General features: G+C 33.7%; 1 protein-coding gene across 4 annotated transcripts; it reads left to right on the top strand.

The window, feature by feature from the left end:
- Nucleotides 1-14,621: 14,621 nt before the first annotated feature.
- On the top strand, nt 14,622-24,426 carry LOC100805422 (elongation factor P-like). 4 transcript variants are annotated; one of them, XM_006577780.4, is made up of 13 exons: nt 14,622-14,713; nt 14,835-14,874; nt 14,986-15,291; nt 15,404-15,434; nt 15,563-15,576; nt 15,659-15,709; nt 17,486-17,555; nt 18,369-18,438; nt 18,558-18,625; nt 20,465-20,570; nt 22,442-22,481; nt 22,747-22,814; nt 24,057-24,426. In XM_006577780.4, the coding sequence occupies exons 3-13, from the start codon at nt 15,088-15,090 to the stop codon at nt 24,067-24,069; spliced, it is 735 nt and encodes a 244-aa protein (XP_006577843.1). In that variant the 5' UTR covers nt 14,622-14,713; nt 14,835-14,874; nt 14,986-15,087; the 3' UTR covers nt 24,070-24,426.
- The last annotated feature ends 1,942 nt before the right edge of the window (nt 24,427-26,368 follow it).

The following is a 26,368-nucleotide window of genomic DNA, read 5'->3' as shown; positions in this document are numbered from 1 at the left end:
CTCAATATAACAATTTATACAAAAGATTATCACCACCTCAGGACTAAAACCCCTCAAATAATATTACACAATTATATCAAGATGATAGGTCAAACTATAAAAATATCAAGAGCACAATTTATCAAACAATTCTCATCAGAACATCAATATTTTATTTATAATTATAAAGGAAAAATTATAATTCAATAAACATTTCAAAATAAACTCAAATTTAGTTCTCTAAGAATTCCTACACATGTTCATTCTAACCCCCAATTGCGATAAACTCATCCCTTACTCTGAGCAGACTCACGTGTCTTCAGCCAGCGATAGTAACATCTCTAGCGGTTCCCTGAGATTCCTTCAATTATTCCTCCGACTGCTCCGATAGAATTTCCAAACATCAGAGAGACGGAGAAGAGATTGAATCCTCCACTTGTACTGTCTTCATGTGATTCCATTTTAACCGTCCAAGAATATTATCTCAACAATCTCAACGGTGGAAGTGTGTGCAATTGAATTTCGAACATCATATCCAAATTTCATGAAAATCCAACGGTTAACGAAACCGTGATCGTAGTTTTACCGAGATAGTTTTCAGTTTCTGCGGGAAATTAAAATGCTACAATGCAAAGGGTTTTTCTCTCAGATCAGATATGATTTTGAAATTCCCAACGGTGAGAATGTTTGAAATTGGGTTGCGAACGTGATAATCCAATTTCAGAATGATCCAACGGTGAACGAGTCCGAGATCGTCATGTTTCTGAGACAGGTTTGGTGGGTTGCGGGAAAAAGAAAGGGTTTTGAGAGGAGAAGGGGAAAAACGAAAACGAGGCCAAAAAGAGACACCTGACTTAACATAACTATTTATACCTAGGGTACTCAGCCTATTATTTGCTCTATATTTATTTATTTATTTTATAAAAATAAACTCTATTTTATTTTCTATCAGACAAATAAATGAAATACCCTTTTTATTTTCTCTCAAATCATTATTTTAATTAATAATTATATCTCCTTATTTATTTATTTATAAAATCTCATCATTTTTCTAAAACTCTATTTATTTATAAATAACAATCCTTTTTAATCTAGATTACAAAAATTGGGATGTTACACAGTATAGTGTCATGGGGCATATGTGCGACTATCTTGGTTACAAGATATTTATTATAGCAAGTGTGAGGTCGAACAGTGGACTGTAGCAGCTTGAGCTTATCTACTACATTTGCTAGGTTGCACTCTTTTTGCTAACAAGAGTGCAACACACGTGCATGTGGTGTTCTTGGGCGCTTTTCGAGACCTCAGTCAGAGTGGAAGCTACGCATGGGGAGATGTCGCCCTAGTGCATATGTACGATAATTTGAATGATGCTTGTAAGAGTGACAACAGACAACTTGCTGGATATATCACACTATTACAAGTAATTGTCATTTACTCTTATTTAATTTTTTTATGTCTTGATTTGATATTTTTTTGTTTTTAAAATTTGTGTAATGTTAGATTTATGAGCATTTTTCATCTATTGCTAAGGCTTTTATGGATGAAGACTATGATGAAAGGTCACCACGTGTTTGCTGCTAGACCTCTACGAAGGCATTACCAGCGTCAACGTATCAGAAGCATTTAGATTGATTGACAATTGCTGATGTTTGCTGGATGCTTTACATTAACCACGGTGCAGTTAGAGACTTCGACCTGATTTCATGTTTTTCTAGACATATCCGATGGGGTCCTGTTGTTGTCATACACCGACCAGAGAAGGTTGTGTGGCAGTTTGTGTATGTTTAGACAATTCTTCCACACTCTCCGGGTTCAAGATTATGCTTGGAAAATATTGACGACAAATGGATGTATTTCTCTAACTACCTTAAATCGGTGGGCCAGATTTGTGTTGTGCTTGGACAATGTGCACCGGACTACTTGGACTGGTTCTACATGATTTCGCATCCATTCATGAGGTCGACACAACCCGGGGATCCACCCAAACATCCACCTGTCATGCAAGATGAAACGTATGTTGAACCAGATATGCCTCAGTACTCGATGGCAGCAACAGCTATGGAGGAAACACCTGTCCATGCACCTTCTGATATGGAGCATCCTAGACATGCAGTGGCAACATATATATTCATCTTACTCTTAATTTCATTTAATTTAAACATGCAATATGGTTATACCTTATCTGTTGTTGTGAATGTCATAGGAGGCTTGCCAAGCAATAGTTGAAAGGTTGGAGCGGTTGCTCAACCTAAGGATAATGACTGGAGGCACAGAAACATACAATGTCATGCAAGACTGCCTAAGGATTGCTAGAGGTGTCACTATGGATCACAATGTATATGTGCGGTCGCGACAAAGGCGATGCACGGATCACGCATGAAGAAATTTAGAATTTTTTAGGAAAATTTATAGACTATGTTCATCATTTTATTTTATTTGACAACATTTTTCTTTTAGCAATTTTATTTGAATTGTTTTTTATATTTCTATTGACAAACGTAAATTATTTAACCCTAAAGCATAACACTAAACCCTAATTTTCACGTACAGTTAACTCTAACAACGTACGTAACACTAAACCCTAGGTATTATAGTAGCCCTAATCCATTTTAACGTAACATATAATACATAATTACGTGAATTTCCAATGAAACAACTATATATTATTGTAGTACATGACAATGTCATAGGTACCTAAATGTTCACTATTCACTTAAATCAACATCATCAAATTTTTGTACTCTTACATTCTACTAATATATGGAATTGGTCACTGCTTTGCCTAAAGATGACAATTCCTAAACCATAACAAAGCTAGAGGCGATAAGGGACAACGATCTCTTAAATAAACCTATTACACATGCACAAATAATTTCAAGTTATGATAACACAATTAATTTCATAAATTTAAAAACAACATTATGATGAATCTACCTGAACAAAATAAGTGTCATACACGTGACCAATACATATTACGCGATGCATAAAAGAATCTATTGGTGGTTGACTTCTAAGAGGAAAAAATGTCATGCTTTTTTGCAGAGACAATGATACAAGGATAACATTAAACCTTGATGCAATGACATATCCCATGTCAGTTATATCCATCCACTTATCCGTAGTAACTTGCATGAACCAGCTATATGAATCACATTTATTTAAACTAAATTTTAAATAAAAAACAAAACATAAATTTCATACCATGGATAATCCATCAACAAGTAAGGACCTCTTTAATTCCTCAAATTTGTCTATGCCACCAAGGAGGTTGATATACTCATCAGACCATTTGGCAAGTTCTTTAAGCAAATGGTTGTACACCAAAGACCATGAATCTTCACCCATACCTAATAAGGCATCAATTGCACAATATCCATAGTTATCGTCTTCTTTGACATCGACAGTTTTTTCAATGGAATCATGAATGAACGAATGAAATAGATTCAACATTGGCATGGTCCTTCTTGGAATTGCCTGGTCAGATGGTGATGCACTACGCTTTACTAAAGAATTACTATTTTGCACAGCATGTAAAGCATCAACATACTCCTAGTAAGACGAATCACGATTTGTTGATCTTTGATGTTTGGTCATAGATTTCTTCTAAGTACCTTTGGTGTTGACCTTTTCTGGAGGAGGACACATAGAGTTTAGATCAAGGTAGACAATTTCCCGGAGTTTACTCTTTAGAGTAACTTTGCCACAAACATCAAGTTCTTCAAATTGTTTAGATATGGTTTTCATCTCTTCGGTTATGGTCACTTGGGGCTCATATAACCCTTGGTCTGAAAAACTTAGTCTCCGCCAAAACATATGGATTGTCTCAAGTGGTATGGTACCAACAACATATTTGGATAGCTCACATGCACATGGAAGACCGTGAATAGTTCTCATGACACATCCACAACAAGAAGGGTTTTTGCTAGCATAATGCACACGCTCAAACTTAGTAGCAATCTGATTTAAAGCATACCTTGATACCATACCAAGTAGCCTCTTGTATAAGGTAACTTTAAAAACATGTCCAACTATATGTGTACTTGTCTCAAAGGATGCCTTAATTTCAGTGTGTTGTAGCGTGATCATGTTGTTCATGGCTTCCCAAACACTACATAGGTCTCCAAGACTGTTCTGTAATAGTCATTTTAAAGCCCAATGATGATATTCAACCCTGCATTTGAAATACACAAAAAATAATAAACAAATACAAGAATTAAAATCCATTAATTCCTAAACCCTAATAAAAAAATCAAATTCTCATACCTGTTTGTTGTTGTGTTCCTAAGTGCATCACCTTAGTCGTCCAGACTTTAGCAAATTTTTCTTTGTGGGGAATTGTCCATGTTTGGTTGACATAGTCAACAAACATTGGGCATGGTGAACAATCAATTTCAAACTTCTTAAGGCAATCATCAAACTGATGCTCGGAAGGACTATCAACCAAACTCCCCCAAACATTCATGACATAATCCCATGCATTTTTTTAACCAATTAGGGATTTACATTTTGTCTTGACATTCTTGTCGATGTGAAACCTACACAACAAGTTGGTACACTCAGGGAATACAGTTTTAACTGCATTCATCAATGTTATGTCTCTGTTGGTAACAATAACTCCAGGGAGAGCATCATGTCTTAGAGAAAGACCTCGAAACCGTTCTAGAGCCTATACCATATTATTTAGACGCTCTCCTTCCAAATAGGCAAAACCAGCAGAGAATGTCATCCCTGTTGGTGTCACACCAACAAAGTCAAGTAACGGGAGTCTGTACCTGTTGTTTTGTAGATATTATCTATCAAAAATACCAAATTACAGACATTACATAACTTCACTGCATCAGGATGACACCAGAAAATATCGCATACAACATCTTCATCCTTTAATCTATGCCAATGAATATACTGATCCTGTTCAAGAAGCTTCATTAGTTGTTGCATTTCAGTATCACTGTCTCTTATGGAAGAACAATATGCACTTCTTGCATTGTATATTTGTTTGATTGTTGTTCAACTATTGGCATTGTGCTCCATCAGCGTTAGCAGAATATTGCTTGGTTTCATCATTGACTTTGTCATATCAGCAATAATTGTCTTTTCATCCTTAGTCAATCGACCAACAAATGGATGTCCAACTAATGACTTCGTCATTTCATGATTATGACTCCCACACATTAACTTCATCATCCATCTTTGGCCTCCAACCACTGGTTTCCCACGAAGCTTAAAGGGACACCTACACTTCCTACTATCAATATCTTTTTTTACAAAATCTTTTTTTTCTAGACCTATACTGACCACTCCTTTCATAACTAATTAAGACAAATGAAGTCCTTCCTCTCATACCAGTCCTTCCTCCCACTTCAAAACATCATATCAGGTAGCAAACACCTACAATGCAATCCACATAAGTTTAGTCTTCAAAGGGACATTCATTTTATTAATTTAATAACAATAAATCACATTAATACCTGAGAAGTATTGAACGCATCGGAACAATCAATATGTTCTTCATTCACACTAGTTTCGTCTTCAGTTTGTTCATTCATATCAACTTCTTCAGACATTATATTGTCATACATCCATTGATCTTCGTCCATCTTAACAACACATTCAAAAGTTTGAATATCACAAACAAACAACCCCTAACCACACCCTACATATACTATCACACAAAATCCTACGTAATTTTTTACTGCATATACGGATAATAAAACATTAAAATTGATAACCCTATATATCAAAAACCAATAACATCAACTTTTTCTACTTACAATTCATAACCATATAATGCATAAAAAATTATAATCGAACCATACGTAGTAAAAAAAATTATTTTATTCAACTTAATTCTAATTCATGAAATTATGACCATACAAAACAATCAATTTTAGACCACAACAACTCAAATAAATTATACATAAATTACAAGTGTAAATTTTACAATTAATACCATTTCCAAAATATAAAAATAAATAATTACAAATTAATTATCAATCTACACTTATTTAAAAATATTTAAAACAATAATACGAATTACATTTCAAATAAATAAATAAACAAATAATTTTTTTATACACTAATTTAATTTTTTTAACAATCATACTAACATATTTATAATTTAAAAATATTAAAAATTTAATATTTATTTTAATTTTAAAAAATAAAAATCCTTATAACTCATACGGATTAGTTAATCCGTATGAATTATACGGATTAGTTAATCCGTATGAATTATACGGATTACGTAATCCATATAATTCATATAAATTAGGTAATCCATATAACTCTTACGGATTACTTAATCCGTATGAGTTATAGGGATTATGTAATCTGTATAACTTATACGAATTAACTAATTCGTAAGTTATAATAAAACTTACGGATTAATCAATCCGTAAGTTTTATATAACTTACGGATTCTTTAATCCGTATGTTACGGAAAAAAATAACACCGACATATCTTCGACGTATTGACAACCAAACCAACCACCGCCACAACCACCATCGGCACACCTCCGTAATACTTTTACCTTGACCGAAGCGACACAATGCACCTCTCGCGACAATGAAACCACAAGAAATTGAGAAAACGAAGGAATGAATGTGTTACTGTAAAAAAAAAAAAAAGAAACTTAAAAGGAAGAAGAAAGTAATAAGGACATTTTTGAAATTAAATTTTATTGCTGGGTGCACAAGAAATATGGCTGGTGCACCTAGCAACATCCACCATGGTATTGGTGTTCTATTAAGGCCATAGTTGTGTTTTGGTGTTGATGGATTTCTGTGTTTTGAAGGAGTGCTTAAGTCTCAGGGCGGGGCACTATGGTGGTTTTGTTGTGCTTGGATGGTGGAACTGATAGTCATCGAGGCATTATGAATCACAATTTGTATTTAAGAGCTACATTTTGAAACATTGCTTATGTGATTGCAGCAATTGTCAAGTTAACATCACAGGCGTCCAAGTAAAAATAGAAACAACAACATACAATTGAGTTCTAGTAATTAAGTTGTTCAAGATTCGGCTTTTCCACTTTAATACTCTGTTGGTTTTCCTTTCTCTATGATTCTTCCTAATAGGTATCTATAATGCACAATTTCAGCATCAAGTGCACATTTATTAAAACACATATGCTGAATTCTTTTAAGAATAATCGTCTAATTAATAAATTATAGAAAATCACAATAACAATATAAATTTAAAAATTAGGTTTCAGTTGTATATTTTATAATAATATAGAAAATTTGAAGCTCTTATTATAAGTTTTGAAAGATTTGCTTACCAACATTATTAGTAATGTTCAAAAGTTTAAGAAGTCATAGGTATAGTTTAAAAAATATACAAATTAGACTCAAAACTTTTCGATCAATTAAAATAATTCTTATAATTTAAAAGTTAAATTTCATATATCATTGCTTTTATATTTTGATTATTTTAAAAATTATCAAAATATTTTCTTTATAAATTAATCTAGTTTTACAAGTTTTCAATCATAATTTATATATCTTCCAAAATTACAATTTCAATTCAAATAATAAATATTAAAAGGAATTTCACAATTTTAAGGGTAAATAATTTTTTTTAATATTTGATATTTTAACTATTTTATATTGCAAGAAAGTAACATTGTAACAATAAAAGAATATTTATCAGTTTTATTTCAAAGTTCATGCAAAAAATATAAAAAAATGAAAATAAAATGTCATATAAATTATTATTAATATATTTTTCTAATAATTAAATGAAAATTTCAAATTAAATAAATATAATATATTTGGAACAAAAGAAAATATTAAAAACATTGTGTAACTATTCTTATTTTTTTATGAAATAAATTAATTACCTATTTTTAAATATAAAAATTTCAATATCTGATTTTTTTAATTTAAAATATTTTTCATAAAAATATTATTTCAATGTCAAAATAAATCTTAATTTGATTTTGAAATTTATAAATTAAAATGAAAGGTAAGAATAAAAACCAATCATGACAAATTATTGCTTAGTTACTATTTCTTTGGTAAAATAATTTTGTATATTTTAAAAATATTTTTAAAATATCTTTAAATATAAATAGTTGCAAAAAGAATTTCAAAAAGAAGACATGGTTTGTAGAACTTTCGGAGTTCGATCTCCAGTACGAACCTCATGGTCCCATGAAGACATAGTTCATGACAGTTTTTCTGACATAATTAGCTGGAAATGATCAAACCACCCTAGTCTAGTGGAACCGCTATGTTGATGATGCGTCCAATGTGAAGGGAAGCGAGACATGTATTATCCTTGAAGGCCCAGGCAACGTCACTTCAAAACAAGCCCTCAAGCTCAACTTCAAAGCCTTAAACAATCAAGCTGAGTATGAGGCACTTATAGCAAGTCTAAAACTAGCAAAAGAAGTTGGGGCTAAGAAGCTAAGGTGCTACACTAACTTGTAGCTTATCCAGGGGCAAGTTGCAAACAGATATCAGACCAAGGAAACAATGTTGCTCAAGTACTACCACATTGTGAAAACTCTCATTGACAACTTCAAATGCTTTGAGATGTACTACATACCCAAGGAGAGTAACACTAGAGTAGACTTGCTCTCCAAGATGGTTGGCACCAAAATGATTGGGCATCTTAAGACCATAATCCAAGAGACACACCAAACTCCCACCATAGACACTAAGGAGGTTATGGATGGAAAAGAGGAGGAATAAGACTGGATGACCCTGTATAAGAATTTTTTTATTCAAGGAGAGTTGCCACCAGATGAGAATAAAGTCTGATGTTTGAAACAGAAGGCTAGCTACTACGTCATCCTTGAGGGTGAACTATTCAAAAGAGGGTTGACAACACCTTTGCTTAAATGCCTAAACAACCAACAGGAAGACTATGTCATAAGAAAACTTCATGAAGGGATTTGCAGCCTTCATACTGAGGGATGTTCCCTTGCAACCAAAGTGGTGCGCGCCAGCTACTATTGGCCAAAATATTGCTCGTATACTATTTTTTCAATTTCCCGAATGGTCGAAAGATTTTAGGGATTGGAAGAGAGAAATGTATATTAAATGCACATATAATGGTGTTCAATTATCTGAAAGAGAATTTCCAAAAAAAATGGCTAACAGATGGTATTCAGATAAAGATATTATTTCCTTTTCGTCTCAAACCTTGGCACAAATCTAAGCTACGATCTAATGAAAAGAAAAAGGATCTAATGAAAAAAAGAACTTTTGTTTTCTAACAGTTTGGGGGATGGAAGTCGACTTGCCCGACACTCAGGGTAGACACCCTCGACTTCACGAAGAGGTGCAGATGATACCAGGAATTTGCAGACGTTCCACGCATCACTCCTGACAATCTTCGCTGTTTGAGCTCCCCTAGGGCCTTCGCTATGTAAGGAATGGACATACTGGGATTGTTGCCAAAAGCCCCAGAAGTAGCCAAATATTTACTAGTTGTCATCGACTACTTCACCAAATGGATTGAGGCAAGGCCATTATGTGAAATCTTAGCTAGCGAGGCGGAAAAATTCACTTGGAAACACCTCATATGCAAATATGGCCTCCTTTACACCATCGTCACCGACAACGACACTCAATTCAAAGCTTTGGCTTATGAAGAACTCTTGGCAAGGCTTGGTGTCAAGCACCTCGTAATGTCTGTCGAGCATCCCCATACTAACGGTCAGGTAGAAACAACCAATAGAGTCATCCTCAAGGCCTTGCGCACTAGACTCGACAAGTCTAAGAGTCTATGGAACTAGGAATTCCCAGTATACTCTAGGCTTATCATTGTTCACCCTAGACAACATCCAATGAAACTCCTTTCCGACTCACATATGGCATAGACGCCATGATCCCCATCGAAGTCGGGGAACCATCGACAAGGAGGTTGTTGTTATAGGAACAACACAATGAGGAGAACATGTGGGTGGAACTAGAGACAAAGGAAGAAGTCCAAGAGATGATCAGAATCAAAGAAGAGACCACCAAGCTCTGAGCATCAAGAAGATACAATACAAAGGTTCAATCTCGAGCCTTTCAACCTGGTGACCTCGTATGATGAGTCTAAGATGAAGCTAGAAAAAATCCTCGAGCGAGAAAGCTTGGACCCAATTGGGAAGGCCTATTCAGAGTTGTATCAGGCCTAGACAACAGAGCAAACAAGCTACAAGAACTAGATGGTAAAGCAATTTAGAGAACATGGAATGCTACCCATCTAAAGATCTACTTCAGTTGACCTACTGCAAGGTCGAGTGCTGTACTTTTTTTCCTACTCAAGTCTTTTGTCCCAAAAGAGAAAAATTAGGGTTTTGGCTTGGGAGGTTTTAAAGAGGCACATCTAGGGTAAAAAAGGCAATTCAAACTCAATTGACTACATTGAATAAAATTCTACAACCCTTCACCTTTTATAATTTTCTTGTGTCAACTCTACAAAAGATTGTTAAACCCAAGGTCCGTCCTTGGTGAGCCTTGACAAAACACAAGACAGACGCGTCCCTGGTCTTTTCTCCAAAGGCTCGTCAAACCCAAGGTTCATCCTTGGTGAGTCTTGCATCTCCAAAGGCTTTGCAAACCCAAGGTCTACCCTAAGTGAGTATTACTTCTCCAAAGGCTCGTCAAAACCAAGGTCTGCCCTTGGTGAGTCTAGCTTCTCCAAAGGCTCGTCAAAACCAATGTCTGCCCTTGGTGAGTCTCGCATCTCCAAAGGTTCATCAAACCGAAGGTTTGCCCATGGTAAGTCTCACTTCTCCAAAGGCTCGTCAAAACCAAGGTCTGCCCTTGGTGACTCTCGCTTCTCCAAAGGCTCGTCAAATCTAAGGTCTGCCCTTGGTGAGTCTCGCATCTCCAAAGGCTCATCAAACCTAAGGTTCGCCCATGGTAAGTCCCGCTTCTCCAAAGGCTTGTCAAACCCAAGGTCTGCCCTTGGTGAATCTCGTATCTCCAAAGGCTCGTCAAACCCAAGGTTCGTCCTTGGTGAGCCTCAATACATCTCTACAGGCTTGTCAAACCCAAGGTCCACCCTTGGTGAGCCTTGCCAAAACCCAAGACGAATGCGTCTATGGTCCAAAGCTTGTTAAACTCAAGGTCCACCCTTAATGAGCCTCTCTGTTGCCAAATTTTGCATTCGCTGAAATCTAAGGTACGCAAGGTTTGTCCTTGTACGTTTCCCTATTATTAAGTTTTATCTGTGCAAGAATACAAGTCTACAGGAACACTAGAAACCCAAGTCCATCCTTGGTACACACTCGTACAAAAATCCAAGGCACGCCCTTGGTAAGCTCACTCCTTTGGAACTATGATGAATATAGCCAATGGTCCAACTTCCATAAGGCAAAATGAATTACCACCACATTGGTCAGCAAGACCTTAAACCAGGTGGAAATCATACTAAGTCCTCATCGACCTCAGGTGAGAAGCTCCACAAAGCCAAAGGAAGCATCACCAGATGAGTGACAAGACCTTTAACCATGTTCAAATCAAACCTAAGATGATTTCATGTCATCTATTTCTCTATTTCACATAAGACCGTCAAGGTCTCACTTCTGTTCCGCACTCTCCCAATTGCGATACTAATCAGCAAGTGTACTGAGCCACACAAGTAGTATAAAACGGTAAGAACCAAGTATTGAATCACAGGAAACTTGTTTCATTCAAAGAGCTTTCATTCAGTGAGTAAACATTTGTATAAAGCCAATAAATATAAAAAGAAGTCATGTTTACATTTATAATTTAACTACAAAATTAACTATCTAAAGGTGAGAGATAAACAGATGATTAAAAATGTTGGGTCTTTCTACTGAACCTACTTGATGTTATTAAGTATTTTTCTCTATTTAAGGTTGTTTATGTGTTCTATGTCGGAAACAACTACTCAAACCAAGATCCCTCTAGTGAATGAGTCTAATTTTATTTAAACTTCGTTCTAGATTCCTCGTTGAACTTAGCCTAAACGAATTGCATTAAGATTACGACATATTATAAACTAAATCCCTACACTTCGTCTCCAGACATATAGTTCTCTAGCATGCTCTATCAAGTTCTAACGATTTAAAGCACTTCCCAATGCTAAAAATCTTAACTTTACACACAAATGGGTGATCAAGCCACTAGCATGCAAGAATTAAATACAGATAGAAGCAATGAACACATAAAAACAACTTTAAATAGATAGTGAAGAGTTTTACATCAAAGCTCAGCAGAAATCCTCAACAAGGGATTTAGCCTTCCATTGCAAGTTAGCACCTTTCAGCAGCAAGATGAGGTTTTTGAGGAAAAATTAAGATTACAAAGTGGTGGGGATGTCTCCTCCACCTCTAAAAACCTAACAATCACTCCTAAACCTAAAATCCTCTTGAAAGCTGAGGCATTTCATTCAAGCTTTTCTCTCCTCTGTGGTGTCTCTCCTTCCCCAAAACTTTCTCATTTTTTTGCCAACTTCAGTCTTTTAAGGGCTTTTTGATCCTGAAGGCTCGCTTAGCGCCATTTTCTCGCTAAGCGCGAGTTAGTGAATTTTCGTTTAGCGAGATGGGTACGCTGAGCGCGAGAAGAGACAAATGGCTCGCTGAGTGAACTGATGGCGCGTTGAGCGCGTGCATGAAGGGAAGATTCTCTTTCAGATTCTCCCAACTCGCTAAGCGAGCTGAGTGCCTCGCTTAGCAGATGTTACTTGCTAAGCGCATATGCCTCGCTTAGCGAGACACCAACTGCTTCAACCTTCTTCTTCTTCATCCTTTAGCCTGAACTGAAGTTGAACCACATTAATTCACAATATTGGGAATATCTACTGAGTGAAATTAAACTAAACATAAAAATATGAACAAACCTATAAAAAGAACCATAAATTGGGGAAAAGATATAAATTTCACGAAACTTTTCAATACAAAAGTTAGTCGTAAATGATGACTAACAAACTCCCCCAAATTTACAGTTTTGCTTGTCCTCAAGCAAAGAAAGAACAATTCACTTATCCTCAAGTGACAAAATCATAGTGGTTATTCAAAATTGTGTTTGTTCCAAAGCATTCAATCACATGAACACAAGTGGCAAGCAATGCTTTCAACCAAAAGCTTTTCCTTAAGATATGCAGAATTTCCAAGATATGAACATGGTTATTAAGCAACACAAGTGAAATAAGCTATCAAGCAAGACATGTATCAAGGAAGGTTCATCAAAACCCGGAGAAGGGGCACAAAACCTGGAGTCACTGCTGCCCATGCCCATGGCAAAGTTGGAGATGAAAGACATCGGTGAAGGGAATGTACCTTAAAGAATGAAGAAGACAAACAAAGGAAGAGGGAAATCTCAACGATCGCAAAGAAATTTCGAGAAAGAGAAAGCAAAAATTCAAAAATAGTGGTGATAAAAAATCAAACGTCCACTCCATATAAAGTGGAGGCGCAACTTTTTGGTAATTGGCAGGAGCTGAAATGACACCCTAAAATTTTGCACCATGATGGAGCCCCACTCACCTATGTACTGTGTCTCCAGTACGTGTCCACTCCATGAGTGACACATATGCAGGAGCAATGCATGTGTGTTGCACTCGACCACAACAAAATACGAATGAAATGCTTGTGTTCAATGCATTCTCAAACGGTCAGAAAAGAACAAAATTTTCAAATACAGAGACTCCACCCACTTGACATGTCTGATTTCACTTGCAAAACCAAAAGCATGTCCACCCCGGAAACTTGATAGAAGTAGCCCGGACAACCCTTATCCAGGTTAAGGGGCTTGACAAGCCTTACAACCTGTAACTCTTGCACCTGTCGAGGCTATCATTCTCAACACTGGACAACACTTGTCCATGTTTAGGGACTCGACACTCGTGACCTTCCTATTTGTCAATATAGTCTACTCTCGACATGGGACAACTTCTTTCGCCCAAAAGCCGGCTCAGAGCTTAAGGGCCTATGTGTTGTCCAGGCTCCACAAAATACACGTGACAAGCTACATGACACTTTGATACACATGTCATCCGTGGCATAGGAGCACGAGTGTCATGCCATTAGTAGCTGGACTCCCAAACCGATAGGTTATCTCTAACCATTTCATTATTTGAATGTTATAACCTCTTTATCTCATGGTAGGTATTCAATTATCTATAAGCTACACATTATCTGTAAGTTGCAATTATCTATTAACTATTATCTACTAGCTAGTAATTATCTGCAAGTGCTATTATACTACCATAACAACTCCTACAAATAAGGACTCGCAGCTTCTACTCCATTCTATAAGTATCAGGTTCTATCTCACCTTTTTCACTCACTCATTCTCACCTAACTCACGTACTTGTTTGAGCGTTGTAGTCCTTTGTTTTATAGGTCTCCTCTCTTGTTTTCTTAACAAAAGATACTCTTAGTTTGATGTACGAGATTGTGGAGCCCACTTTGATTATGTACATCCTGATGTAAGACAACTCCAGATTTTGGTAAATACACTTTCAAAAGTAATAAAAGACCAAATTAAATGTAATATATAAATTAAGAGACTAAATTAAATATTTTAAAAAACAAAAAGATTTAATAAACATAAAAAAATAAATTAAAAAACCAAAATGGTAATTAAACAGCATGTAAGTAAAACAAAAAGGCCGATGCTTCTTTTATTTACTTTTTAAAATTCCTTAAAACTACGTCGTTTCGACCTAAAGAAGCTAAATATAAATCGAAAAAACGCCGTAAGTCCCATCTTTCTCCTTCATCTCGCAGCTCTGTCATTTCCGGTTTCGCACCGTATTCAGGTAACAATTTCTCTTCTTAATTTATATTTTTCTTCTTCTATTTTCTGTTTTGCTTCATGATTGAGAATTTAGATATACTTTCTGATTGGTTTGTGATTGTTACTTTACTCTTATGTTTCAGGTTCACTTACTAAGGCATATGCTGCAATTGCAACATTGAAGTAATCTGAATTCCGTCTTAAGCTATGTAAAGTTTTATAAACCCATTATTCATTGCATTCTTAGTTCAATGACTAATGCCACAATTTCTTTAACTTTTACTTTGAGTAAAGTCACAGATTTTGGCATCAGTTTTTTCTGGAAAAAGGTATTGTGCCTTCCTTTGCATTCTAACCTGTTCAAGGGTTTGTGATCGACCAAAGTAAAGTGAGACAATGCAAGCTCTGTTGCTGAGGCATAGGCTTTCCAATTCCAACACCAAGTCTCTTTTCAGACTTTCATCCTATTTTCATTCTTCCTCTTGTTCTCCGCGACCATTCATTCCGTCACCACCTTCTGCTTCCTCCATCGCTACCAACTTGTTCACCTCTCCATGGTCTGCCTCTCAATGTCGCGGAATCAAAGTATCTGGTTCTGATGTATGTATGCATCTTTTAACTTTGAGTTTAATGGTCATGCACTACACTGTTATTCAATTACAAACAACTGTTTGTATGAATTTTAAGATAATTATTGTCTCATATGGTGCAGATTAAAGTCGGAAATATCATTGGAAAACAAGGTTCCTTTGCTTTTTGGGTTATTGAATTTTACACTGATGATATGATTCAATTAGGCACGTGTAGTTATGTTATGCTTTCTAACAAATTCACTTTGCATTCTTATTGTGCTGGACATGTTTGCTTCCAGGGCACTTTTACGAGGTATTTACTACTTATTACTCGACCAAAATATTGTCAAATAGTATCAATTAAGTCTTGTTATCCATCACTTCCTCTTCATCAGGTTCTTAAAGTAGATCACTCTCATGAAGGAAGAGGAAAAGCCACAATCAAGGTTAACTTTTTCCTTATCTTAATTCACTTTTTCCTCAATTTGTTTTCGAAATAGAATATTGTATTATGTGCACAGATGCAACATATTCAACTTCCTTAAGTAAGGAAAAGAGAATTAGCATAGTGAACACTATCACATAATGTTTGTCTGCAATTATTATTGTATTTATTTTAAAGGCAACTAATGGGAAGGCTATTTGGTCATTGTGTCTAAGAAAACCGTTTTTTTGCACATTTTCTGCACCCTCTTTGAGATATAACTTGACACATAGAACCAACTCCTTGTTGCGCAATATAGTATGCCCTGTATACTGCACAACCTCCTTGGCATAAGAAACTTTCATCAATAATTCTGAGAACTTTCTTATTTTACTCCGTTTATAAAAAAGGTGGCAAACAAAGTGAATAGAAAATGAGTTGTATATAGACAATAACAATTTACTGATGTAGTCATAGTTAACTACTTTTTGTTTTTATAAATGCTTGGACGCTAACAAGTTATTCTCCATAATGAAACCACATATGTCCAACTAAAAAAGACTTCTATTGATTTATGTATACATTTACTTGAACCCAAATGTTATAGATGCTCTCCCTCCATCCCCTTTTATAAGACTCTTTCAACTAATTCACACCCTTTAAGAAAATTGATTAATTTAGTTAGTGACATTATATTTGTCAATTATTTATAATGTTCTTCTGGAGTTACCCTTATTGTTTTCTGAAATTAATCATCTCTCTCTCTTAGTTAATTGCTTCTTACCTAATTGCTACTCATCTTCTCCAATCCTAATAAGAGAGAGACAGAGAGGAAGAGTTTATCTCATTAATTTTAGCATTCATTATTTTTTTGGCTAAAAAAATTGTTAATTAATTATGGTTACTTCAGGAAAAAATAATTAATGCAACAGAAAATTAGAAAAGGATCCTGTAAAAAGGGACAAACAATTTTTTGAAAAGGGTCTTATAAAAAGGAATGGAGGGAGTATATATGAAGTTGTTTGCTATGTACACACTCAGATTGTATTGAAAAAATAACACATAAGTAACAGGAAAACAGTTTTCCTTATCAACTACTAACTGATAAAGTAATATTTTTTCATGACCTTACCATAGATGTTAGACAGAATCTCATAGATTTGTAGTGTTTCATTTTGTTACAAGGTGAGAAAATGAAGGAAAATAAAAGAAAGTGAAAGACAAAGATTAAAGAGTAGAGAAAAACAGAATATTTTTGAGAATCTAAATATTGTTATTTTCTCTATCCTTGCATTGAGCTTAAGAATATATAGAAACTGTTGAGACATTGGCAGACAGTTGTGTCAACTGATAATGCAACCACTTCTGAACCAGTTTGTTACAAACAGATTTACTGAACTTACTACAACAGCTAATAGTGTGCAAAAGCACATATGTCATGTATCCACTAACAGATAACTAATCTGATTTAAGTAATGTTGCTTTCCTAAGAGGGTGTTGATTTAGGTTGTGATTTTTTTATCCTAACATGCTATTTCTTATTTGGTTGTGTATAAAAACTTGTTACATGGTTTTATAAAAAGAAAAAGAAGAAAAATCCCTTGTTATATATTTAGATGATGGCACTTGTCTGCCAAGTTTTATTAATGGAAGTACCCATGATTAAAGGAAATCTTATTTTGCATGGTTTGCCCAATGCCTTTCTTACTTGTGCTATTTTTATCACATATAGTTGTATGTTGTAACTTCTAGACTCTTACTTTAAACTACGTTCCTAACCAAAAGTTTTTGATAATAGGTAGAACTTCGTGACATTGACCAGGGAAACAAGGTAACACAAAGAATGGGTACCGATGAGGATGTTGAAAGTATGTCCTTGTATATATAACATTTTAAATGCAAATTTCTGAGTAATTGTAGATTTAGTTGTTAATCCTAATACCATTGTTGGTATCTTTTTGCTATGGCCGGGATTCTCTATTTTTATGTTGCAAAGCAAGTTAATGAAGAACAACCCATGCATGCATTTTCTAGGGAAATCCTCAATTCTTACCTTGAGGACAATGTTTGAACATTTAGATGACATTAATAGGGGCCCAGAGAGTGACAGAGTATTTGGAATATTTATGCAAGTGGGGTTGTTGGGCACTTAAAATATTCAGGACTCAGGAGTATGGAATTAGCTTCGATAGTTGGAGAGGTAGAAGAGAGTCAGGTAGATTTGTTAGTTTGTAAATGTAGCAGTGGGTTGGTTGTAAAAGGGGAAAACTTCTGTTAAAGGGAAGCCCTTGCAAGGATTATTCTGTCCTTTATTCTTTGTTACAACATAAGTGTTCTTTCTTCTCTGTTTGCAAGCTCTTTCTCTCGCTTGGAGATCATTCCAATCAGGGAGTAATTATCGTAATAGGGAAACTAGATCAAGGAGTAATTACAAAAATAGGGAAACCAATTCAGAGATACAGCTGTACATAATCAGAATAAATCTAGACTCTGTTTTAAGGTGTCTAGCAGAGTGTGTTGTTCTCAAATCCAATAATCTGTGTGAAGATTGTACATTTTCCACACTTACATCTTTTAATTTAAATGAAAGATGTGGGGCAATATCTGCCTTTTCCAGTTAGTGTTTTGCTAAGGGTCTTCACACCTGGTGATAATTGATTTGTAATACTTACCTGTTGCAGGGGTCTACGTTCAGGAAAAGACTTTCATGTTTATGTGCATGGATAGTGATGGAACTGTTGTATTGATGGAGTGAGTTTTTACATCTTTCATCCTATTTTGCTGTCAGTATATCATTCTAAGCTGTTGGGGGTAAGAGATTCTTGTTGAGCAAAGTTATTAATGTTGTTTCTCTTTGTAATTGTGGTCAGCCCTGACACATTGGATCAAATTGAAGTTTCCAAGGACTTGTTCAACAAGGATTGCTTATATCTACGAGGTGGATAAAAATTAACACTGTTCAATCCTTGATTACTGCTCTTTTTCTGTCTATTTATATGGAGCATATAGAGCTTTTCGACTGTGCTTGGTGCTCATAATCTAAAGGATACTAAGATAACAATTTATATGGAACATTTAGTGCTTTTCGATTGCCAATTTATTTTGTTGACCTACTAATGTGCCAACAATTATTTTTTCATATTGTCATCAATGCTAATAAATTTTTATGAATTATTGGAAATTCCACCTTCTTTTGTGTAGATATCAAATTCAATATTCAATTGCTACATAATGAATGTGATGACTGGCTCGCAAGTGTTTCCCTGAATTTTGCATGGCCAAGTGTTGACTTTCTCCTTAACTTGGAGTCTTAGATAACCACTTGCTGTTGTTAGGGTTCAGAGCTGTCTTCTATAGCTTTGTAACCATTAAGTATCTCCTCTGTGTTTTGTCATCTCAATGCTACCATGATGCAAGACATTTGAAGTTTGTTCTAGTCAATGTAGTGTTTTAATCACATTCTTGATCACTATCATTAGTTTTCTTATTTCACCCTTGTTCTCTGCTGTATTTATAATTTTATATAGTGTCATCCCCTCATTTTCCAACTCATCTGTGGTTTCTTCACATATTTTATTGTAAAAGTTTGCATTTGTAGCCTTCCTTTGTTGCTGTTAAGACTGAATTTTGAGAAGATTGGATTGATGGGAACTGAGTTTCTCTAGCAGAATTCAGCTCCTTAGATGAACAAAACTGAAATACAAATGGAAAATACTTGCAGCAAGAAATTTCCTAACCCAGTCAAAAGGCTACCCGACTGCCAACCAATTGTAATTCGTGAATATCCATTGCCATTCCATTCCTCCTCCTTTATGTCTGCTCTTCTCAATCAGTAGCAGAATCCCTTTTATTCACTCCTCTCATGCCACTTGTCCTTTTATTTACCCCTCTCTCTCCTCTGTTGAGGGAAAACACAGACATCTCTTTATTCATATTGATGAGAAAACACACCACAAACCAAAAGGCAACACCATAAGATTAAATAGAAAAAGATCACAAATTTATTTAATGTGGTTCGTGTCCTCATCCCTACATCCACACAATTTATATTGTTAACGTGGTTCAGACTCTCATGCCTACATCCACGACCTCAAATTTGTTTAACGTGGTTCAGGCCCTCATCCCTACATCCAGAACCTCATCACAAGTTTTTTGGACAAGCTTGTAAACCCCCTCTCTTCACATGACCCTCCTTTCTCACTAAGGGTGGTGACCCTTCTTCAGGCTGGGTGATTCTTCTCATCTGAAGGGCCTCTATTTATAGACCCATCTTAATGTTAAAAGGGGAAGCAAATCTCTAATTTACAGATAATATCTTAATAAAATTTAAACAAATCCTAAAGATAAGATAATATCTTTTTAAATATAAACAATAATCCTAGAGATTTGAAATTACAAATTTGAATTGTTTCCCAACTTCCTCTACCAGACTCTGTTCCTTGCCCCTCTTGGCCTGATTCAACTGCCTCTTCCCCTTTTTTCCTTCTCCTATATGCTTGTGTTAATGGCCTATTAGTGGCTCTACATTTATGGACAAGTTCGCTTGCTACTTTTTTGTGCCTTCAAAACTCTTCTTTCCTTCCACTCCCTTTCTCTTCTTGCTTTAGTTATGTTTAGGAGGATCTTATTCTCCTTTCTCATTGTATTTTCTCTAATAAAATTACTCTCCTTTGGTAGTCACCAAGTATCAATTTTTGTTTTCATGGATCTAACTAGGACTTGGTTCAATCTTGCCTTCTATTACTAGTTGATTATCATTTTGTTGCTTGGTTGGCAGATGAAATGAAAGTTAAGGTACATTTTTATGACGACAAACCTTTATCTGCATCAGTTCCAAAACGCGTAACGTGTATTGTCAAGGAAGCCATTGCAGCCACTTCGAGGTGTGTGTCATTATTCACTATTTGTACTTAAAGAATATACTTGATATTGTATCTTCCCAATTGCATTTTTCTCCTTTTATTTTTGTGTATGTCTTGTAACATTTTCTGATGAAACATGCTAGCATATTATCTTACAAACCGCTCTCTTATTGGTTTAAACATATTACCTAATTTCTGTGTGTTTATCTTCTACATAATGAGGTTAGTTCAAGGCTGCATTCTGCAACTTGTAATGCCTAAGGAACCATGCATATTTCTGACATATTTTCTTCAATTTGTTGTTCTGTCCAGACTTCTTTCTTGATCATTTTTCCCTTCTGGCTTGAAATAAGTTTCTAATCTTCAACCTTCTTTTGGAGGGTACTGATTTGTATACCCTAGAACACCAACCAGTTAGATCTTTGTTAGATTTTCTAAATATATCGTAATATCATTATTGTGTCATAATATTTTAGAGTTTCTTAGACAATCTCTTATTGGTGGTTTCCATATTTCATGATTTTTTTCCTTGTTTAATTATGATTAGGACTTTACTATCAGTATGAATTACGGTTAGTGTTTTCTCTATTGTATTACACCATTTTTTTTAATCAGAGTGTATTATTATTCACAGCTTTTCTATATATATATATATATATATATATATATTATTTTATCTCTCTTTTCCTCCTTCTCAACCTTAGTCTTTATTTTAGTGCTTGTGGATTAATTATTGATTTATTTCCTATGTACAAGAAACATTCGTTCGTTTTTTTTTTTTTTGGATTCTTAGCTTTGATCCATACTAAAACTCATGGTTGTCCCAAATCATTCTTGTTTATGCAATAGGTGTACCATACTTTACATTCATTCATAGTTTTCATATGCTATGTAAATGTTCGCAGTCAACTGCTGCAATCTTCATCAAATTAAAGAACAGACTTGCTGGGATAAGCGCATTTTTTTGTCATTCCTCTAAATTTCCACCTTAGGTAGCAGATGTAAACCCAGAAAGCAAGAAAACAAGACAGAAGAAGGAAGTGTTTTTACCTGTTTTAGGTTTTCTTGTAGTTCAATTCCCAAGTGCAAATTTCTTTTTGACAGAAAAGAAATTGTAACAAGAGAAGGACTTTCAAAAAAATAAAAAAGAAGTGAAAGAAAGTATTATGAAAGTGGGAACTTGAAAATTGCGATAAGGTGTCCTCTAAAGCCTAAACTTTTGAAAACTCAAAGAACAACCGAATCTCTCTGATTGCTGAAAATGGTAACTCCCTTAAAGCCTCCATGGGCAGACAACCAAAGATAACATAAAAACACAATCCTATCCCAAACCCAAAGCAAATTTAAGGGAAAGAAATTGTCTGTAAAGGTTAATTTGAAGGAAATTATCTGCCTTCACAGTTGAAGAATAATTTTCCACTGTTATAGAGCTTGGGTTGTTACATAACACACGTCACAGGAGAGAGTAGTGTGAGATCTTCAATTTGTATCAAATCAATTCTTTTTAACTTATTAAGTAATTCTGCCCATACAGAAGCCTTGACCTTAGAGGGAGTTTTAGGCATCCAAAATATTTGATTAGATTAGTCCCTAAATTGTTTGCTCTCTTGCTCCATCTGATCGACAATAAGTATAACTAGTTATAAATTACATTTTAAGTCATACACTAGTAATATTTCTTAGAATGCTTAGTTCTCAATTTGTGGGAGGATGCTGATTATTTTTGTGTGTGATTATTTATCTGTTTCTGTATCAGTAAATATTTACATACTGGTAATTTGCATCTGAGATTGTTATACATATCATTGATTAAAGTAAACTTCTTAGATGGAACATCTAAGCTTCTTCATAATCTGCATTCTTCCCTAATGTTTTTTCCTTCTTGATTTAAGGAATAAAAAGGTAGTACTGGACAATGGCCTTACAGTTGAAGTAAGTCAAATGATTCTTTATTTTTCATACTGCACTTATTTAATAGCGTAAATAATTGGCAAAAAGTTACTCAAATGTGTACCTGCCCTTGAAAATCTAATTATTTCATGCAATAGTTACAAGCAACATTTATATTTTTTTCTTCTAAATGTCAACCTTTATTTCTGTGGGAATTTCTTTTGTTACTTATTGTACATGGGTTTATTTTGATGTCCCTTTACAATGAGGTTAACAAAATTTGAGAGATGAGTTTTGTATGAAACAGGTACCATCTCACATTGTAGCTGGTGATGCCATAGTTGTTAGTACAGAGCATGACTCCTATATAGAAAGGTTAGTTGGTGTGGTATAATCTAATTCAAAGAACTTGATATTAAAATTAGTGATACTTTCTATATTGTTAAGCATAATCAACTCTCTTGTATTGATGAGCTTGATTGTTTTTACCTCTTTTGTCTCTTTATTAAGGTAGTTTATCTTATCTCTTAATCGTACATCATCCCTCTGTATTCATTTCTTTCTCCAATAAATTTATAACCTGTATAATGATTCTACTTGAAATCATTACCATCATTTTTGCTTAAGCTTGAACCTAATTGATATTTATTATCAATAATAAATATTTTATTTTATTTTATAAGAATAAATTAAAGAAATAAAACTTTGAAAATTATTAATATGTCACATGTGTGTTGCACAGGAAAATCAAGTTAAAAATTAAACAAGGTTAATTATTTATTTGTTCCCTACACTTGCCCAGACTTTTCAATTTTTCTCTTATATCTTGAAACTCTACCTTTTAGTTCCTATACAAGAAATTTTTGTGTTTTAGTCCTTGCCATCAGTTGCCAAGTAACTCTGTTAGCTTTACATGCTCTAACATCACCACAAAATTGAAATGGGTGGTGTAAAGCTGTTAGAAATTTCTTCCACTACCTCTATCAGTTGCATATATAGATGCTTCCACCACACAGTGTTGGTGGGTTTTATTGTTGTTAAAAAGAAAAACAATTCTGTAAGATCCCTCTCTCAAAAATTCCAACCATATCAAATTCCTTATTGTAAGGTGCTGTTTATTCCTTTCTTGTTTTGGTTCTGTTTGTTAGCCATGGACCATGGTCCATGGGCAAGGACTTGATCAGCATGGTCTTTGCTACCATAGGCTCCAGTGATCTTGTTGTGAGTTTGATTCTCTAATGTATCAAAATTATTATTTAATATATAATTGAGTAAATATACAATTTCATTCTCAAAAGTCAACTTTTGTTTTGTTTCCTAAAATTGTGTGTATGTAATTTGGTTTCTGAATTTAGCAACTACTCGACAAATTATTCCTTTCAACGTGAACTTGATAATATATGGCAACTAAAGTATCACGAACTAGACAAATTTAAGAAAATTGTTAGAGAAGGACTAGTTTGTCCTGAAGTTGACTGATCTGGGGAGAAATTTTCATTTTTCACAGACTTGATCAACTCAAGTTCCTCTTTTTGGGTATGAAATTGTATGTTTTACTCAATAATATTGTACATCTTGACATTGCCTATAAAAGTTGTATTTTACCTTCATTTTCAGGGCCAAAGCATAGTGTGACTTGAGCCAGGATTTGAGCAGAGACAACCAATATCTAATTGTCACGAGTTTTGAAGCAGAATTGACCTATTTATTCTGCCTCCTAGCCCTCCTCATTCTTTCACTTGATAATAAGTGAGTTTTGATTTTTTAATTGATGGCTTTTTCTGTATCTGCTAGCAATGAGTTTGGACGTTCTAACTTCTAAGGGTATCTTTGTCTTTGTCTTTGTGCACACATGAGTCATGACTACTTGTTTAGTTTATGCACAACGAAAGAAGCAAAGACAAAAATCTTGATTGTTGAAATTTTAGATGATAAAAAATCACTTGGACAGTTATGAATAACATTCAATTCATCTATTGGTGGGACATATGTGGAGTAAAGTAATGGATTGAAAATAAATGTTCGTAGTTGTGGATAATTAAATAAAATGAATTTTCGTTGACAGATAATTAATATTCTGATATGTTTCTGTGTTAAGGAGAAACTATTTTGTCATAGCCTGCGACTCCTAAGGTTATCTTTCTTTCTTTGGCACAGTGTAGGTTACTTTTAGCATCCCCTTGGTTTGGCCTTGTGCTTTTTTCTTGTTTTAGTTCTTTTAGGTCTTCGTGAAACATTATTTGGGCGATGGTCATTGTCTATGTCGATGTTAAAGAAAAAGCTAAAAGTCATAAATGTATAAGTATTGTGATGAAAATAAAGATAAAAAAATGAGGTGAAAATAGGGTAAGAGAAAATAAGTGTATATTCATGAGAGAAATGTTAATTAAACTACAAGAAAATCCTCTCTATTATTAATGAAACTTTATCAAATTATAATATATTATAGATCTTACTTATTTTACAAGTCTCACTTATAATATTTTTAACCAATTTTAAATTGTATATTGAAAATTATGTGTTGCCCACACTTATATTTATAATAGCTCATATCCCCATAATACATATATATATATATATATATATATATATATATATATATATATATATATATATATATATATACACACACACACAAAAGCTCAACACTGCTCCTTCTCTCTTTTTGTAGATAAGCCTTTCAACAACATAGTAGGTTGCGTTAAAAAATTATAATATATGTTGGTTCAAAATATATTTTGTATTAATATCAAACTTTATAATTTTTTTATATGCTTAAAAAATAGTGTGTAAATGTCCCCAAACACTATACGTTGGACAAAACTAGTTCAAAGTTAATAAATTAGTTAAAATTCATCATATGTTGGAAGTTGAAAACATAAAAGAATATATGTTTATTTATTCAATTAGAATTATTTGTAAAGTTGGTTGTTGCAGTAAATAATAAATGTAGAATAACATAAAAAGATATATTTGTATATTTTTATATAAATTTATTTTTATTTTATAGAAAAATGTATTTTTTAAGTTATTAAAGTTTTAGATTTGTTCCTAATTTTAAATTCTTGTTAATTTTTTAAAAGGTCAAGTATTTTATTAAAAATTAAAATAAATAGTATTATGTGAAAGAATAAACAAAAAATAGTAAAAAGAGAATATGATAAGTAAAACAACTTACCTTTTTTCATTTATGCATATTTTCACTTTAGATATTAAGAAAAAGTGAGGGTGAAAAAGGTAGTATATTGAAATAATAAAGATAAATAGTATAAGAAAAAAATTTAAAACTTATAAGTTACACAATTACTAAAGTAACTACCAAGCCTATGGATAAACTAGCTTAGTATGAGATTGTTTGAACTTAAAAGTGATTTTAAGTTTGAGTCCTTAATATGCAATACAATATTAAATATTTGGAAAGAAAATTTTGTCACCTACAATTATCCTACTTAGCTTGAGGAGAAAGATTTTCTCTTAAAAAAACTCATTAAAAAAACTTATAAGTTAGAAATTGGTGAAATGCAATTAATTACCAAACACTTTAATTTCATAGAAAAACTTATAAATAAGGTAGTGTAATAAACTGAAAAATTAGTTTATTTGACATGTCAAACAAACTCAAAATTATTTCACTATTTTAATATTTTCTTCATTTTTAATTATATTTTTTTTAAAAAAATTATTTATTCCTTTTTATAAGATCTTTTTCTAATTTTTAGTTACATTAATTATTTTTTTTATGTACCCTTACTTAATTATTTTTTCTGTAAACCTAATAAGAAACAATTAAATAGATAAAGAAATAAAAAATTAATTTTAAAATGATACTACAATTAATTGAGAGATTTAATATGATTAATTAAATTAATTATTTTTCTTAAAAAAACATAAATTAGTTAAAATAATCTTATAATTAAAAATAGAATAAG

This window comes from Glycine max, chromosome 4, assembly GCF_000004515.6.
Source record: "Glycine max cultivar Williams 82 chromosome 4, Glycine_max_v4.0, whole genome shotgun sequence".
In the NCBI taxonomy this organism is placed as follows: domain Eukaryota; kingdom Viridiplantae; phylum Streptophyta; class Magnoliopsida; order Fabales; family Fabaceae; genus Glycine; species Glycine max.
Note: the sequence above shows the minus strand (reverse complement) of the source record. Positions and strands in the feature narration are given on the sequence as shown.

Coding starts and splice junctions, on each gene's coding strand:
- LOC100805422 (XM_006577780.4), top strand. CDS start 15,088: ATGCAAGCTCTGTTGCTGAGGCATAGGCTTTCCAATTCCAACACCAAG. Junction 15,710..17,485: donor GAGGAAAAGCCACAATCAAG/GTTAACTTTTTC, acceptor TTTTGATAATAG/GTAGAACTTCGTGACATTGA. Junction 17,556..18,368: donor TACCGATGAGGATGTTGAAA/GTATGTCCTTGT, acceptor TACCTGTTGCAG/GGGTCTACGTTCAGGAAAAG.